This window comes from Liolophura sinensis, chromosome 1, assembly GCF_032854445.1.
Source record: "Liolophura sinensis isolate JHLJ2023 chromosome 1, CUHK_Ljap_v2, whole genome shotgun sequence".
NCBI lineage: Eukaryota > Metazoa > Mollusca > Polyplacophora > Chitonida > Chitonidae > Liolophura > Liolophura sinensis.
The window spans coordinates 6,728,043-6,747,694 of NC_088295.1; the positions used below are offsets into that span (position 1 = coordinate 6,728,043).

General features: G+C 40.8%; 1 protein-coding gene across 1 annotated transcript; it reads left to right on the forward strand.

Moving 5' to 3' along the window:
• Positions 1-1,821: 1,821 nt before the first annotated feature.
• Positions 1,822-17,745, forward strand: LOC135480115 (solute carrier family 15 member 4-like). The gene is made up of 10 exons (XM_064759882.1): positions 1,822-2,042; positions 2,251-2,349; positions 4,942-5,027; positions 5,311-5,450; positions 8,338-8,507; positions 11,785-11,987; positions 13,808-13,994; positions 14,225-14,425; positions 16,091-16,225; positions 16,698-17,745. Exons 1-10 carry the CDS (start codon positions 1,823-1,825, stop codon positions 16,964-16,966), a joined length of 1,710 nt encoding a protein of 569 aa, XP_064615952.1. The 5' UTR covers position 1,822; the 3' UTR covers positions 16,967-17,745.
• Positions 17,746-19,652: the final 1,907 nt, after the last annotated feature.

Here is a 19,652-nt window from a genome sequence, read left to right on the forward strand (position 1 = left end):
TCTCCTATAAGTCACTGGCTAAACCTCTGCTGACTGACTATAATACATGTGTATCTCTCCCATAAGTCATTGGCTAAACCTCTGCTGACTGACTGCCATACATGTGTATCTCTCCCATAAGTCATTGGCTAAACCTCTGCTGACTGACTATAATACATGTGTATCTCTGCCATAAGTCACTGGCTAAACCTCTGCTGACTGACTATAATACATGTGTATCTCTTCCATAAGTCATTGGCTAAACCTCTGCTGACTGACTATAATACATGTGTATCTCTCCCATAAGTCATTGGCTAAGCCTCTGCTGACTGACCATAATACATGTGTATCTCTCCCATAAGTCACTGGCTAAACCTCTGCTGACTGACTATAATACATGTGTATCTCTCCCATAAGTCATTGGCTAAGCCTCTGCTGACTGACTGTAGTAGAAGTATATCTCCCCCATAAGCCATTGGCCAAAATTCTATTGACTGACTATAATACATGTGTATCTCTCTCATAAGTCACTGGCTAAACATCTGCTGACTGACTATAATGCATGTGTATCTCTCCCATAAGTCATTGGCTAAACCTCTGCTGACTGACTGCAGCAGAAGTATATCTCCCCCATAAGCCATTGGCCAAAATTCTATTGACTCACTATAATACATGTGTATCTCTCCCATAAGTCATTGGCTAAACCTCTGCTGACTGACTATAATACATGTGTATCTCTCCCATAAGTCATTGGCTAAACCTCTGCTGACTGACTGTAGCAGAAGTATATCTCCCCCATAAGCCATTGGCCAAAATTCTATTGACTGACTATAATACGTGTGTATCTCTCCCATAAGTCACTGGCTAAACCTCTGCTGACTGACTATAATACATGTGTATCTCTCCCATAAGTCATTGGCTAAACCTCTGCTGACTGACTGTAGCAGAAGTATATCTCCCCCATAAGCCATTGGCCAAAATTCTATTGACTCACTATAATACATGTGTACATGTATCTCTCCCATAAGTCATTGCCTAAATCTCTGCTGACTGACTGTAGTAGAAGTATATCTCCCCCATAAGCCATTGGCCAAAATTCTATTGACTCACTATAATACATGTGTATGTTCCCCATAAGTCATTGGCTAAACCTCTGCTGACTGACTGCAATACGTGTATCTCTCCCATAAGTCATTGGCTAAACCTCTGCTGACTGACTATAATACATGTGTATCTCTCCCATAAGTCATTGGCTAACCTCTGCTGACTGACTGTAGCAGAAGTATATCTCTCCCATAAGTCATTGGCCAAAATTCTGCTAATTACTGATCCTGCCAGTGATGCCCCTCCCAGAAAGTGATTAAAATACTGCTAGATGACTCCTCCTGGAATCAATCATCCAGTGTGGAGTTAGCTGATGTGTCTAACCGATCACCTGGTGGTAATGCAGAACTACACAGCAATTCTCACTGAGAACTACACTTACCTGTATACTATATTGTGTCGCCTTACCCAAGCTTAATTTACTGTGGACTGTAGGCTACTTTTTACCTGAGGTAGGTGCAGCTATAGTTACTGGCAGACTGACAGGTGCTCCTGGGGAAGGTAAATAAAGAGAAGTAAATCAAGGAATGTATAAATTGTCTTCTTGTCTAATGAGACCTGCACACTTTGAGTGTTTAGGCCGAGAGAGTTTTTCATAGGTGTGCACAAAGGTCATGAAGAGGTGATAAATTCGTCAGGTCTTATCTGCGGTTTGACAGGTATAAAAGCAGGGCACCATGGCGACGCACTCCAGATCCCAACCAGGGCAGAGAAGCAGCCTTTGCTTCAGAACGGCAGGATGGCACCCAGCACCCAAAACTACATGGAAGACAGCACGCCTGCCAAGAGCCAGCCTCCAGCGAAGAAGCAGTCCATGTTCGTTATTGCTTGCATATTACTGACAGAGCTTTGTGAACGCATGACATTTTACAGCATATCTGCCAACTTGGTCCTTTTCTGTACCAATAAGCTCGCCTTTACCAGTCCTGATGCCACAACTGTACAATATGTTTTTACAGGTAAGTTTTTCACTTTTCGTTGAACTAGTCTTCATTTAAATATTTTCTGTTGACGTGTAATGTCTCACAAATAATCATACTGAAAACTTACAAACCTGCAGTCATTGAGCAAAAGCATGGACATCATATTTTACTGTGTAAGTGTGAAGCGGGTCACATGGTCAAGTCATGGTCACAATCTGACAGTGTTGTACAATTGCATCCCCAGGCTCATGTTACCTGATTCCTGTGATTGGAGGATGGATCGCTGATACAATATCAGGAAAGTTTAATGCCATCTATGGCTCCGGTCTCCTGTATGTCGTGGGTAAGTGTAATATGGTCTCCTACCCAAGCTCACCTGTGTAATCTAGTTAGATGTAATTTAATAACTCTTTCATCCATTCTCTTTGCCTATAGAAGAGAAGGGCAAAGTCCCTGGTCTTCATATATGAGCTTGTTTCTTTCTTGAGGCTTAGTGTCCTTTTCAACATTATTTTGTTCATTGGATGCTAACTTCCTCTAGAGCTGGTTCTAATGCAAAGATATTAATTTTGTTGCCTCACTTGGAGTGAAGTGCCAAATTCCCCAGATACAATGCCAGAGTCACGTTGGATGAAGCTGTACTTAGTGTATTTTCTCAGTACCAAGCAAGAGGAACAGGCAGAAACGAGATTTATGGCACTCCATTGTGTAATTCTGGCAGGATAGGAGCTACAAGTATTAATGATTTCAAATCAAAACATAGCTGATCTCTGGTCACTTGTGAGGGATGGGGTCACTCTAAAATCTGATGAAGTGCAGTCATTGTGTACAGAAGTGGTATGAATGGATGTGAACAGATAACATTTTTTTTAAATTTTGGAAAAAATTGTCCAGCATACATTTAGTCAAAATGTCCATATTACAGTGCATCCTTTATTATAATGTCACTTGGGCTGGTGGCTAACGCTTCGACAGCACATAAATATATATAAATCATATATATAGGTTGTTGGTAACTATGTCTGTCTATAGTACATGTGGGGTTTTTGGGGTGGGGTGGTGTTTTTATCAGTTATACACTGCCATGTATATAGTAAATATGACCTTTGATATCCAGCCTTGGTCAGATGTTGAAGTATGTCGTGTCTGTGATATAGTCAGTCAGGTGTGGTCTGAGACCTCTCTCCACCAGTCAGTGTCAAGACACACATGGTATGTGGCTGCAGTGGGTATGTTTACATGAACAGTGGCTGCAGTGGGTATGTTTACATGAACAGGGGTATAAGGTAAGCTATGTAACTGACACCCCCCCAAGGACAGTCCCTATAGCTGACATACCAGTGAGGACAGTCCTATACCTGACATACCACCCAGAACAGTCCTATACTTGACTTACCACCCAGGACAGTCCTGTACCTGACATACGACAAAGGACAGTTCTATACCTGACATACCAGCCAGGACAGTTCTGTAGCTGGCATACCACAAAGGACAGTTCTATACCTGACATACCACCCAGGACAGTCCTATAGCTGACATACCACCCACGACAGTTCTGTAGCTGACACATTCCCAAGGACAGTCCTATACCTGACATACCAACAAGGACAGTCCTATACCTGACATACCAGTGAGGACAGTCCTGTAGCTGACATACCAGTGAGGACAGTCCTGTAGCTGAAATACCAGTGAGAACAGTCCTGTAGGTGACATACCACCCACGACAGTTCTGTAGCTGACACACCACCCAGGGCAGTCCTGTAGCTGACATACCACATAGAACAGTTCTATACCTGACATACCAGCCAGGAGAGTCTTATATCTGACATACCACCCAGGACAGTCCTGTAGCTGACACACCACCCAGGACAGTCCTGTAGCTGACACAACAATAAGGACAGTTCTGTAGCTGACACACCACTAAGGACAGTCCTATATCTGACATACCACCCAGGACAGTCCTGTAGCTGACATACCACCAAGGACAGTCCTATACCTGACATACCACCCAGACCAGTACTATAGCTGACAAACCACCCAGGACAGTCGTATATCTGACATACCACCCAGGACAGCTCTATAGCTGACATACCAGTGATGACAGTCCTATACCTGACATACCCCGCAGAACTGTCCTATAGCTGACACACCACCCAATACAGTCCTATAGATGATGTAACATGTAGGACAGCCCTGTACCGGATATACCACCTAGGACAGTCCTATACCTGAAATACCCCGCAGAACTGTCCTATAGCTGACACACCACCCAATACAGTCCTATAGATGATGTAACATGTAGGACAGCCCTGTACCGGATATACCACCTAGGACAGTCCTATACCTGAAATACCCCGCAGAACTGTCCTATAGCTGACACACCACCCAATACAGTCCTATAGATGATGTAACATGTAGGACAGCCCCTGTACCGGATATACCACCTAGGACAGTCCTATACCTGAAATACCCCGCAGAACTGTCCTATAGCTGACACACCACCCAATACAGTCCTATAGATGATGTAACATGTAGGACAGCCCTGTACCGGATATACCACCTAGGACAGTCCTATACCTGAAATACCCCGCAGAACTGTCCTATAGCTGACACACCACCCAATACAGTCCTATAGATGATGTAACATGTAGGACAGCCCTGTACCGGATATACCACCTAGGACAGTCCTATACCTGAAATACCCCGCAGAACTGTCCTATAGCTGACACACCACCCAATACAGTCCTATAGATGATGTAACATGTAGGACAGCCCTGTACCGGATATACCACCTAGGACAGTCCTATAGCAGACATAATGTAGATGTTTTGTCACAGGGTAATAACACTGTTGACCAGAAATCAATCAGAAACCTCCCCAAAAGTGTCCACCTGTGAACCCCTATTTAAGGTAACAGGTGTCTTACTTATTTCAGGTACGTTTCTGCTTGTCTGCGCTGCCATTGATTACAGGGACTGGCTTGGTCGTGATGATGAGGGCAAATACTACAACCTTAACCTGGTAAATTTATTTTGTGTTGTAACTTTAGTTACCTGGTAATGTAGTCTGGTTATGAAACCTCATTGTGGTAATGTGATCTGAATTTGGAACCCTAACCTAATCATATATAGTTTGATAATGAAACTTTGTACTGTTTGTAATGCAGTCTGATAATGGAACCTTGACCCTCTGGTAATGTAGTCTAATAATGAAACATTGGCTCTGGTAATGTAGCCTAATAATGAAAACTTGACCTGCTGATAATGTAGTCTGATAATGTCTCACTGTATATTTTGCATAACAGGATGCGCGCACAGGCTATTACATGACAGGCCTGTTCTTTGTGGCAGTGGGGACAGGTGGAATTAAGGCCAATGTCGGCCCGTACGGTGCTCTGCAGGCTGAAGAGATTGGCCCGCAGGCGGTGCAGACATTTTTCCAGTGGTAAGTGCAGTCTGCTGTAAGGGGCCCTGATTGATGTGCCGGCCCTGGGATCACAAAGTGATCTTACACTTAAGTCAAAATTTCAATCATTGAACTTGGTATGTTCCTTTTAGTGATTTTAGCTGAAATTTGGTTCACAAAAACTTGCGCAGAATTTATGTTGCCAAGCAATATTTTGACCTTGTTACATAAGAAATTACAATTTAACGATAATGACAGCAGATGGTAGCGTGGGATGGAGAAAGAGGATGGCTGGAAACATTACCACTACGGGATGAGATAAGTAACAGATGTTAGAAAGCTTAAGACTGATGGCAGGATAGGGTGGATACGGCAAAACAGTGTGTCACGGAGACAATTGCAACAGGTTTTGGAATAGGGATGAGAAAGGCAAAGATCATTGTGGAGATGATGGCAGATATGATTGACAAACACAGTAAGGGGATGTCTGATAGAAGCAATGTCTACAGAATAAAAAAAAATATATTCTTCAGTATTGTGATAAGATAGCAACTTATGTTCTTTCACAAAGATAATGACAACAGACTGTTGGAAGGATAAGAGAGCAATTGTAGCAGAGATACATCACGGGGATGGCTTTAGATTACTGCCACCACTAGACAAGTTTGGGCAGGTCTCTCAGCAACCTGCGGATGGTCGTGGGTTTCCCCCGGGCTTTGGCCGGTTTCCTCCCACCATAATGCTGGCCGCCGTTGTATAAGTGAAGTATTCTTGAGCACGGCGTAAAACACCAATCAAATAAATAAATCAAATAAACAAAGTTTGACCTTTGAAGCCTGTGGGACAAAAGTATAGGATAAAGAAAAAATATATTCTTCAGTATTGTGATGAGATAGCAACATATGTTCTTTCACAACGACCAGTCCTATAGCCTATAACTCTCTCGATCTGCGGTGGCTTTAGATTACTGCCAGACAAGTTTGACCTTTGAAGCGGTGAGACATAAGTATGCTTCATGAAGAATAGCCTGAATCAAATGTAATCAGCATTCATTTGTAATCATAAGTAATCAGCAATTGTTTCACGTGTACGTGAATGGCATAATGGTGTGCATACTTTGGCAGAAAACCCATGCTTGAAGACCATGTATGAATAGAAACAAAGGTTGAGACAGAGCTTTTGTGTTCTGACATCACTTCTGTCCTCATCACCGTGATCCCATTCACATCTGTGTTGATCAAAATTCCTATACCAAATATGTTAGTGGCAGAGGTGTAAGGCGACCATAGAGTCAGGCAGTAGGTTAGGAAAGACATAGATCTCCCAGAGATAATGACTACAGACTGGGATAGTTGTGGTGATCTTTGTACAAATGGGATAAAATGTATTGATGCATCACATTACGTTAACCTATAAGGCCGTACATATGAGGTTACTATACATTAGTGTTGAATGCGTGGTTTGCGTTGCAATGAACGGCAATGTAAAACTTCTTCTAGTAGCTCAGTAGAAAAGAAACCTGAAGTAGTCTGATTTATCACCAGTATTTATAAGCCTTCATTACTGAATTGTCCCAGATTAAAAATTTGGCACAGTTCAATAATTTACAACTGTTATTTACAACTGAAAACAGTGTACATGTACATGCATGAACAAACTGAGCTTTAGTATTAATGTGCTGGTATTGACAATGACTGGACATTGGCTGTTCCTAGCGCCACACCTAACTCCACCCCTAACTCCATCCCTAGATAGTTTGCTGAACTGCTCGCCAATATGACATACTACCTTAATATTTCACATTTGTCCAATTCCATGTGTAATGTAATGCTACCATTTTCCACTACATTTATTAAGAAATTACTTGAAAGAATTGAATTTTCACAACATATCCACAATCTATGGGTTTTTAACCTTAAAATATTGTACTGTAAAGAATGGAAGGTACTCTAAAAAATGTTGTATTTATATATTTATTGGATTGGTGCCATTTTGCATTCTCAAAAATGTTGTATTTATATATTTATTGGATTGGTGCCATTTTGCACCATGCTGAAGAATACTCTACACCATTCTACTGCTGCAGGACACATTTGGCTCAGCCATGGTGGTCCTCCTGCTGAACATGTTGTATATTGACAGTGATGGACCATAATGAAGACACACCAGTATTTGGTCAAACATGTTAACCTCTGAAGTAAAACTTTACCCCCACCCCCCGCCCCCGTCTACAGCACCCCTCACCCACCCTCCTCCTCCATGCCCCTTCAGTCAGTATCCTTATTGTATTCACATTTACAAAATGACCATATTCTGTACATTTATGTTACATTCAGTACGATTACTTTGCATTGTCAAGTTTACAGTGGTTTTATTTAACATTTATTCCCATTGGTTAAGTGAATTGTGTGATATGTTGTTTTAGAGTGTCATTTATTGCCTCCCTTCAGTGAAGTTGATGTTTATTGCACAGCCTGTTGACAATAGTGCACGTCCTCCTAGGTCTTTAGGGAACCACCTAGATTACATGAGTGGCCTCTTGACAGGAACAATAGAGCATAAAGCTGCCGACCTAGCCCAGACTTGCTGGGGAAGACATTTACATATTTATCCTGTTGTGTTCATGGAGTGCTGAAGAAAAAAAAGATTCTAATAATTACAACAAAATCCAGATGTGATTTTTATTTTTACTTAATATCACATTGTATTATGTTTAAAAAAACTAGGTGAGACATCTTGGGCTAAGAAATGAATTTATCATTCAACTACATTGTACATTGTAATCATAACAACCTCTAACTAACTTTTCATGTCTCATTCACGCAAATCGTTATTGTAAAAAGGGTTCGAGTAGTTTTTGTTTTGTTCATTTTTTTTTGTTGTTACTACATGTGTTTATTTATTTGTTTGTTATACTTTGTTTCAGGTTTTATTTCTTCATCAATGTTGGATCTTTCATTGCATACTCGGCCGTGGCATACGTACAGCAGAACATTGACTTTGCCTATGGCTTCCTCATCCCAATGATCTCTATGATCTTGTCCATTGTGATCCTGATGGCTGGACGATCCAAGTACAAGGACATTCCACCAGGCGGTAAGTACAGACCTGTGTGTGACCTGATATCTGTGAACCTGTCCATTATGATCCTGATGGCTGGACGGTCCAAGTACAAGGACATTCCACCAGGAGGTAAGTACAGACCTGTGTGTGATCTGATGTCTGTGAACCTGTCCTTTGTGATCCTGATGGCTGGACAGTCCAAGTACAAGGACATTCCACCAGGAGGTAAGTACAGACCTGTGTGTGATCTGATGTCTATGAACCTGTCCATTGTGATCCTGATGGCTGGACTGTCCAAGTACAAGGACATTCCACCAGGAGGTAAGTACAGACCTGTGTGTGATCTGATCTCAGTGAACCTCTCCATTGTGATCCTGATGGCTGGATGGTCCAAGTACAAGGACATTCCACCTGGGTGTAGGTACAGACCTGTGTGTGATCTGATCTCAGTGAACCTGTCCATTGTGATCCTGATGGCTGGATGGTCCAAGTACAAGGACATTCCACCAGGAGGTAAGTACAGACCTGTGTGTGATTTGATCTCAGTGAACCTGTCCATTGTGATCCTGATGGCTGGATGATCCAAGTACAAGGACATTCCACCAGGAGGTAAGTACAGACCTGTGTGTGATCTGATCTCAGTGAACCTGTCCATTGTGATCCTGATGGCTGGAGAGTCCAAGTACAAGGACATTCCACCAGGAGGTAAGTACAGGCCTGTGTGTGATCTGATCCCTGTGAACCTGTCCATTGTGATCCTGATGGCTGGACGATCCAAGTACAAGGACAGTCCACCAGGAGGTAAGTACAGACATGTGTGTGATCTGATCCCTGTGAACCTGTCCATTGTGATCCTGATGGCTGGACGGTTCAAGTACAAGGACATTCCACCAGGAGGTAAGTTCAGACATGTGTGATCTGATCTCAGTGAACCTGTCCATTGTGATCCTGATGGCTGGATGATCCAAGTACAAGGACATTCCACCAGGAGGTAAGTACAGACCTGTGTGTGATCTGATCTCAGTGAACCTGTCCATTGTGATCCTGATGGCTGGACGATTCAAGTACAAGGACATTCCACCAGGAGGTAAGTACAGACCTGTGTGTGATCTGATCTTTGTGAACCTGTCCTTTGTGATCCTGATGGCTGGACAATCCAAGTACAAGGACATTCCACCAGGCGGTAAGTATAGACCTGTGTGTGATCTGATCTCTGTGAACCTGTCCATTGTGATCCTGATGGCTGGACAGTCCAAGTACAAGGACATTCCACCAGTGGGTAAGTACAGGCCTGTGTGTGATCTGATCCCTGTGAACCTGTCCATTGTGATCCTGATGGCTGGACGGTCCAAGTACAAGAACATTCCACCAGGAGGTAAGTACAGACCTGTGTGTGATCTAATATCTGTGAACCTGTCCTTTGTGATCCTGATGGCTGGACGGTCCAAGTACAAGGACATTCCACCAGGAGGTAAGTACAAACCTGTGTGTGATCTGATGTCTATGAACCTGTCCATTGTGATCCTGATGGCTGGACAGTCCAAGTAAAAGGACATTCGACCAGGAGGTAAGTACAGACCTGTGTGTGATCTGATCTCAGTGAACCTGTCCATTGTGATCCTGATGGCTGGATGACCCAAGTACAAGGACATTTCACCAGGAGGTAAGTACAGACCTGTGTGTGATTTGATATCTGTGAACCTGTCCATTGTGATCCTGATGGCTGGAGAGTCCAAGTACAAGGACATTCCACCAGGAGGTAAGTACATACCTGTGTGTGATCTGATGTCTATGAACCTGTCCTTTGTGATCCTGATGGCTGGACAGTCCAAGTACAAGGACATTCCACCAGTGGGTAAGTACAGACCTGTGTGTCATGTGATCTCAGTGAACCTGTCCATTGTGATCCTGATGGCTGGACGGTTCAAGTACAAGGACATTCCACCAGGAGGTAAGTTCAGACATGTGTGATCTGATCTCAGTGAACCTGTCCATTGTGATCCTGATGGCTGGATGATCCAAGTACAAGGACATTCCACCAGGAGGTAAGTACAGACCTGTGTGTGATCTGATCTCAGTGAACCTGTCCATTGTGATCCTGATGGCTGGACAATCCAAGTACAAGGACATTCCACCAGGCGGTAAGTATAGACCTGTGTGTGATCTGATCTCTGTGAACCTGTCCATTGTGATCCTGATGGCTGGACAGTCCAAGTACAAGGACATTCCACCAGTGGGTAAGTACAGGCCTGTGTGTGATCTGATCTTTGTGAACCTGTCCATTAAGACCCTGATGGCTGGACGGTCCAAGTACAAGGACATTCCACCAGGAGGTAAGTACAGACCTGTGTGTGATCTGATCTCAGTGAACCTGTCCATTGTGATCCTGATGGCTGGACTGTCCAAGTACAAGGACATTCCACCAGGAGGTAAGTACAGACCTGTGTGTGATCTGATATCTGTGAACCTGTCCATTGTGATCCTGATGGCTGGACGATTCAAGTATAAGGACATTCCACCAGGAGGTAAGTACAGACCTGTGTGTGATCTGATATCTGTGAACCTGTCCTTTGTGATCCTGATGGCTGGATGATCCAAGTACAAGGACATTCCACCAGGAGGTAAGTACAGACCTGTGTGTGATCTGATGTCTATGAACCTGTCCATTGTGATCCTGATGGCTGGACAGTCCAAGTACAAGGACATTCCACCAGGAGGTAGGTACAGACCTCTGTGTGATCTGATCTCAGTGAACCTGTCCATTGTGATCCTGATGGCTGGACAGTCCAAGTACAAGGACATTCCACCAGGAGGTAAGTACAGACCTGTGTGTGATCTGAACTTTGTGAACCTGTCCTTTGTGATCCTTATGGCTGGACGGTCCAAGTACAAGGACATTCCACCAGGAGGTAAGTACAGACCTGTGTGTGATCTGATCTCAGTGAACCTGTCCATTGTGATCCTGATGGCTGGACAGTTCAAGTACAAGGATATTCCACCAGGAGGTAAGTACAGACCTGTGTGTGATCTGATCTCAGTGAACCTGTTCATTGTGATCCAGATGAAGTACAAGGACGGAGGGTGAAGGTTGAAAATTCTTCAGGTCCAATGCTTTAACATGTAACATGTCTGATTTTCAGTGACATGGTCTGCTTTCGCCTTTGTGCTTCACAAATGCACATTGCACTTCAAAAAGAAGCTATATACAGATATGAAGTTTGACTGCTGGTATTAAGACTTGTGTGCACATTTAGACTTTGATGTACTACAGCGGTTTATATCATATTTTTTCACTTTTTTCCAATTTTAGGAAGCGTTTTATCCACAGCTGGGAAAGTTATTGTGGAAAGTTGCAAAAGGAAAGGAGAGACAAATGCTGAATCTTTCCTGGACAATGCGAAGAAGAGTTATGGTGGATCATTTGCCGATGGGACAGTGGAGGGGATCAAGGCCCTGGGGAGGGTCCTGCCTGTGTTTGTTACCATCGTTATGTACTGGGCTATTTACTCGCAGGTGAGGCAGTGTGTGGATGAGCTGTGTTGTGGTTATAGTGGTGGTGGTGATGGTGCTGGTTGTGGTGGAAGGAGTGAGGGAAAGTGGTTATATGATGTTTTGTGGTTATAGCAATGGTGGTGATGGTACTGGTTGTGGTGGAAGGAGTTAGGGAAAGTGGTTGTATAATGTTTTGTGGTTATAGCAATGGTGGTGATGGTACTGGTTGTGTTTATGGTGCTGGATGTGGTGGATGTGGTTTGTTCTAGTCGCATTCTCAGATGTTCACATCCAGTTTATAGTCACAAATCTTTGTTCTAGTCGCATTCTCAGATGTTCACATCCAGTTTATAGTCACAAATCTTTGTTCTTGTACCATCCTCAGATGTCCACATCCAGTTTATAGTCACAAATCTTTGTTCTTGTCTCATCCTCAGATGTCCACATCCAGTTTATAGTCACAAATCTTTGTTCTAGTCCCATTCTCAGATGTTCAGGTCCAGTTTATAGTCACAAATCTTTGTTCTTGTCCCATCCTCAGATGTCCACATCCAGTTTATAGTCACAAATCTTTGTTCTTGTCTCATCCTCAGATGTCCACATCCAGTTTATAGTCACAAATCTTTGTTCTTGTCCCATCCTCAGATGTCCACATCCAGTTTATAGTCACAAATCTTTGTTCTAGTCCCATCCTCAGATGTTCACGTCCAGTTTATAGTCACAAATCTTTGTTCTTGTCCCATCCTCAGATGTCCACATCCAGTTTATAGTCACAAATCTTTGTTCTTGTCCCATCCTCAGATGTCCACATCCAGTTTATAATCACAAATCTTTGTTCTAGTCCCATTCTCAGATGTCCACATCCAGTTTATAGTCACAAATCTTTGTTCTTGTCCCATTCTCAGATGTCCACATCCAGTTTATAGTTACAAATCTTTGTTCTTGTCCCATCCTCAGATGTCCACATCCAGTTTATAGTCACAAATCTTTGTTCTTGTCCCATCCTCAGATGTCCACATCCAGTTTATAGTCACAAATCTTTGTTCTTGTCCCATTCTCAGATGTCCACATCCAGTTTATAGTCACAAATCTTTGTTCTTGTCCCTTTCTCAGATGTCCACATCCAGTTTATAGTCACAAATCTTTGTTCTTGTCCCATCCTCAGATGTCCACATCCAGTTTATAGTCACAAATCTTTGTTCTTGTCCCATTCTCAGATGTCCACATCCAGTTTATAGTCACAAATCTTTGTTCTTGTCCCATTCTCAGATGTCCACGTCCAGTTTATAGTCACAAATCTTTGTTCTTGTCCCATCCTCAGATGTCCACGTCCAGTTTATAGTCACAAATCTTTGTTCTTGTCTCATCCTCAGATGTCCACGTCCAGTTTATAGTCACAAATCTTTGTTCTTGTCCCATTCTCAGATGTCCACGTCCAGTTTATAGTCACAAATCTTTGTTCTTGTCCCATTCTCAGATGTTCACATCCAGTTTATAGTCACAAATCTTTGTTCTTGTCTCATCCTCAGATGTTCACATCCAGTTTATAGTCACAAATCTTTGTTCGTGTCCCATTCTCAGATGTCCACATCCAGTTTATAGTCACAAATCTTTGTTCTTGTCCCATTCTCAGATGTCCACATCCAGTTTATAGTCACAAATCTTTGTTCTTGTCCCATCCTCAGATGTCCACATCCAGTTTATAGTCACAAATCTTTGTTCTTGTCCCATCCTCAGATGTCCACATCCAGTTTATAGTCACAAATCTTTGTTCTTGTCCCATTCTCAGATGTCCACTTCCAGTTTAAAGCCTCTAATCTCTGTTCTTGTCCCATCCTCAGATGTCCAGCACGTTTTTCCTCCAGAGCGTAAGGATGGATGTGAGGATCGGCTCTCTGGTCACACCTGCTGCAGCTCTGAACCTGTTCAACATTGCCATTATCCTCATCCTCATTCCCTTCATGGACAGATTGGTGTACCCGTGCTTGGCAAAGTGGGGAAAACATCCCACGCTGCTGCAGAGAATGGGTGAGTCTTCAGCCTAGAGAATGATTGAGTGCTTAGCACTCTTCACCAGTATAGAGAACATGTGGACCCTTTAGGCACTTCAGACTTGGAATCATGGCATCATTGCTAAGTAAATAGATCACCCATATGGGAGAACAACATTGTTCTTGTTCTTGTGGATGTTTGGGGTTTTTTTATTTTGTTCTTGATTGTAGGTACATTTTTTTGTGTTTATGCTACTCTTTTATCAGGATTTGGAATGATACTGACGGCCCTGTCTGTGGTGTATGCTGGGGTACTAGAGATATTCCGCAAGCAGAACTTGTCCACAACAGGTGGATTCATCCAGGACATCGGGGATTCCTCTTACAACTCCTCCACACTGTCCATGTTCCTACAGGTGCCACAGTTTGCACTCATTGGGGCCAGTGAGGTCTTCACTAGCGCCACAGGTAATAGCCCCCACAGCAATACATGTATTACTGATATATCAACTGGCTTCTGATAAATGAAACATCCCATAAATATTTGTATTCTGTGACAACATCTTGGGTATATCATATCAAAGTTTATGTACACATACAGCTGTACCATGTTCATTGATGTCCAGATGATAGTATTGTTTCAAAATTCTACCATGTGATTATTCTGGTTCATCATATTGTCATCTGATTATTCTGTTTCTTACAGGTGTGTCTTGTTGATTGATATTTCCGTTGCTTGCCTTGACATCTTTTATTCTGTTGGTTACCTTGTCATCTTTTTATTCTGTTGCTTGCCTTGACATCTTTTATTCTGTTGGTTACCTTGTCATCTTTTTATTCTGTTGCTTGCCCTGACATCTTTTATTCTGTTCTTTACCTTGTCATCTTTTTATTCTGTTGCTTACCTTGTCATCTCTTTATTCTGATGCTTCCCTTGTCATCTTTTTTTGTTGCTTACCTTGTCATCTCTTTGTATGCCCCTGTCATTAGGTGGAGTGTATTATGTTATAGCGATTATTTCTGTTTTTCGTCCATATTCTTGTGCGAGCTATATCTCCAAATGTTTTCCACGGAGAGTTTTAATTTTTGGTAGATACACAGAGACACAGATCACAACTCACATTTGTTCGTTTGTGTGGTTGTCATGTTAACCACATAGCCATTTTCCGTATACATGTATATACTATATAAATAGATATGATTTCGTGTCTGGTCTATAACTACAGTTGTTGTCTGTGTAGAAATTTAATCTGTGTTTGGTGGATACATAATAACTCCAACCATTTTGTGCCCAAAAATGTAGTTTTTGGTGGGTACATATGTATACTGTTGCGACGTTTGTCCATTTCAACAGTTGTCATGGTTTTCAGATTGCCATTTCTCTATGTATACTGTATAAATAGATATATAGATATGAATTGATTTCATGTCCGTGCTTTAACTCCAACTGTTTTCCACAAAAAGTTTTCATTTTTGGTGTACACGTTTGCCCACATGCACGGTTGTCATGGTAACCACATACCTATCATCAACACCCATGAAGATTCCCCATCAGGAGTTATACTCACCATAGTGCTGCTGGTATTCTTTTATACATTTCAAACAAATGTATTTGTTGGGGCATATGTTGTGTTCACCTGAACTCTTGTTATTCTGTTGTTTTACCTTGTTATCTGGTTATTCTGTTGTTTATGTTGTTACCAGATTATTTTCTTGCTTATGTTGTTACCAGATTATTCTGTTGCTTATGTTGTTAGCAGATTATTCTGTTGCTTACATGTATGTTGTTACCAGATCATTCTGTTGCTTATGTTGTTACCAGTTTATTCTGTTGCTTATGTTGTTAGCAGATTATTCTGTTGCTTATGTTGTTACCACATCATTCTGTTACTTATGTTGTTACCAGATTATTCTGTTGCTTACTTGTACCTTGTCATCTGGTTATTATTTTGCAATATATTGTCATGTGATTATTCTGTTCCATTTTCCAATCATTTTCTTATTATTTGACCATATTTTGACGTCTGATGATGAGGCAAGCTTACTTTTTAGTCCAGCTCCAATCACCATTAAATGGTATTAATATAGTGGAAATAATCTGCTTAACTGAGTCTTGTCTGGTTTGTGATTTAGGGTTGGAGTTTGCCTACTCACAAGCACCACAGATAATGCAGGGCTTGATCATGGGGCTGTTCCTGTTGACGTCCGGACTGGGAAACTACGTCTCTATGGCAATAGTTCAAATAGTGCAAGCTGCTACAGTTTCAAGTGAGTTTTAGAGATCTAACCCTGATTGCATGAATGTTCACAGATGCTGTTGGTCGATCAGTTTACACCAAGCTTCTTCAAAACTTAACAACACTACAGGTTAATTGTCAAGACTTAAAAGCAGTGAAAGGCATATTGTTATTTAAGGAAAATAATGTTCAAGGCATTTGATTTGATTTTAGTTTTACGCCATTCTGAGGAACACTTATTCTATTGTGGCCAGCATTGTGGTGTTGGGAAACGGAGAAGAGGAGAAATCCAGAACCATCTGCAGGTTCCTTGCAGACCATTCCACATATGACCAGAGGGGATACCAGCATGAATTGGAATATTCCAGCCTAGTGAAGATTTGATGAAATCATTTCCTTTATCCACATTAAACATTATGCCTACTGCAGCACTAGCTGTCTGTTGGGTTATTCTGAACTGACTTCTGACATAACTCATCTGGTTGCTGTTGTTGTTTTCACAGAGCCATGGTTTCCAGACGAGATCAACAATGGATATACAGAGTATCTGTACTTCTTACTGGGAGGTCTCATGTTGCTGAACTTCCTGGCCTTCCTGGTTATTGCCAAATCCTACAAGTATCGAGACGTGGAAGAGATTGCTGAAACTGGTGAGACGCTAAAACACAGTCCTGAAGTGGAACCAGGGAAGCCTCCTACATATGACAACCAGGCCTTTTACCACTGTCAGGATGGTTTTGTTAATGACAAGAGTGAAAGTACAAGGTTCTGATCAATTCATAAATGTTAGGCTCACCTGTATTCAACTGATGTGAATGTGTGTGGAATGTCATGTTTTGCCTCACTGAGAGTAAAATGTCATGTTTCTAGCATTAAATTCAGTTTTATGCTTTGCCGCATTGAGTGCAGTGTCATACTTTGCCGAATTGAGTGCAGTATCATACTTTGCAGCATTGAGTGTAGTTTCATACTTTACTGCATTGAGTGCAGTGTCATACTTTGCCGCATTGAATGCAGTATCATACTTTGCCATACTGATCATGTTTTAGCTCATCATGCAGGGTGAAATGTCATGTTTTACCTCATCTGTTGTAGTTTTGTTTTTGCGCCATTGCGTGTAACATCATGCTATGTATTATAAAGTGCAACATGGTGTTTTTGCCTCACTGAGTGTAATGTCATGTTTTGCTACATGGAGTGTAACATCTTGCTACATGAATGCATCATTGAGTGTAATGTCATGTTTCACCCTCCCAGTGATTACCGAGATTACCAAGCAAGTAGTTGGTGAAGCTTTGAGCATAACACTTGCGAATCGTGTAACTGAGCACGTGAATATATGATTGACTGGATCTTCTGTATTTGCTTCATTTAGCCATACGTGTAAGTCTTTCATAACATCATGCAAGCTTCATTAAACCATACATGTAAATGTTTCATTACATCATGCTGGCTTCATTAAACCATACATGTAAGTGTCTCAATACATCATGCAAGTTTCATTAAACCATACATGTAAATGTTTCATTACGTCATGCTGGCTTCATTTAGCCATACGTGTAAGTCTTTCATAACATCATGCAAGCTTCATTAAACCATACATGTAAATGTTTCATTACGTCATGCTGGCTCCATTAAACCACACATGTAAGTGTCTCAATACATCATGCAAGCTTCATTAAACCATATATGTAAATGTATATGTTCCATATTAGTGTTCTTTTTTGTAATTGAAATGGTTTTTCTACTATATAACACCAGCTGCATACATATGTATACATTTGTATTTATCCTTGATCTCTGTTCTGTGATATATACTTGTAAATATGATGTACTACATCTGTAATGTGTTCTCCTCTGCACCATATTTTTACATTTGCCCACTGATGATTGCAAAGTGTAGCTATATGAAATGAAGCTTTTAACAAGCCTCTGGTGATATATGTATTATTTACAAGTTTTATATTTTACATGTTTATAAATTTACAGCAAAATATAATAAATCAGCTCATCACAGTTTGTACAATGTGTTAAATGTAAGCTTCCATACATCTGACCAATGTCCCTAACCCCTGGCACAGCGTGATTTTTTGTTAATTATGTGTTATTGTCACATTTTCCATATTATAGAAGTCTAACTATCTTCTATTGTAGTAGATTATCTTTAAAATTTGATTTGGTCTGCATTGTTCATTTGGTTTTGTATTTTTTAATTGTTTTTTGTCTTATTATTATACATGTACTTAAACAGAAGTCCATTTTGTGGAGATAACAACCAGTTTTAATCAAAGAGATAATTAAGGGCACTTCTGCAGCATATAGACATACACTTCTCTTCACCCGGTGTTATAAGTGTCATTTTATATTCACCTTGGTGTTATAAGTGTCATTTTATATTCACCTTGTAGTATCAGTGTTATGTGATACCCACACTTCTAATGTTATGTGTTACATGTTTACACTTCTTTGTATCCACTCCAGTGTTATGTGATATATACACTTCTGTGTATACAATGTTATGTGAACTTCTCTTTGTCCAGTGCTACATGTATTTTTATACACATCTCAGTATACAGTGTTATGTGATGTATACACTTCTCTGTATAGAATGTTATGTGAACTTCTCTGTGTCCAGTGCTACATGTATTTTTATACGCATCTAAGTATACAATGTTAAGTGACATATACACTTCTCTGTATTTAATGTTAAGTGTTACATACATAAACACTTCTCTGGATTCAATGCTAAGTGTTATATACATATACACTTTTCTGGATTCAATGGCAAATGTTATGTACAGATACACTTCTCGGTATTCAATGTTTGTATATCCAGTCTGTATACGTCTGTATATCCAGTGTCATTTTTATATGCACCTTTCATACTCAGCGTAATATTCTATGCACATTTTTCTCTAACAAGTTACACGTCACTTCCCTCTATCAGAATGTTGTTATATGCAGTTCTTTGTATACATTGTTATTTTGACGTGATCGAATCCGGTGATTCATGGTATTTGTATCACTACATAACCATGGTTACGTATAAGACTCTCTGAACAGCAATTACACATATTTAGCCAAGAAGTATGTTTTGTTTGTCTGTAATAGTGAATAACTGAATGAATGATTTGTATGTCTAAAGAATACACCATTGTGTTGTATTAGCGTCTGTTATAAGCAAGTCATTACGAAAATGAAAACACAAATTCAGCATTTTCACATTGCGTCATACATATAAAATGCTATTTTCCAAGATATTTTATTTTTAGTTTGTTTTAGGTGTTTAATTTTATGTTGTCATTATTAACAAAAACTAGAATTCACGCTCATATAACCTTCATGTTGTAATACACATAGTCCTTATACTAATTTTTTTTTACATATTTGCAAACATATTAATTTTTGTATTATGCAACGAATGATATACATATATTTCTTTATGTATTACCTATAAA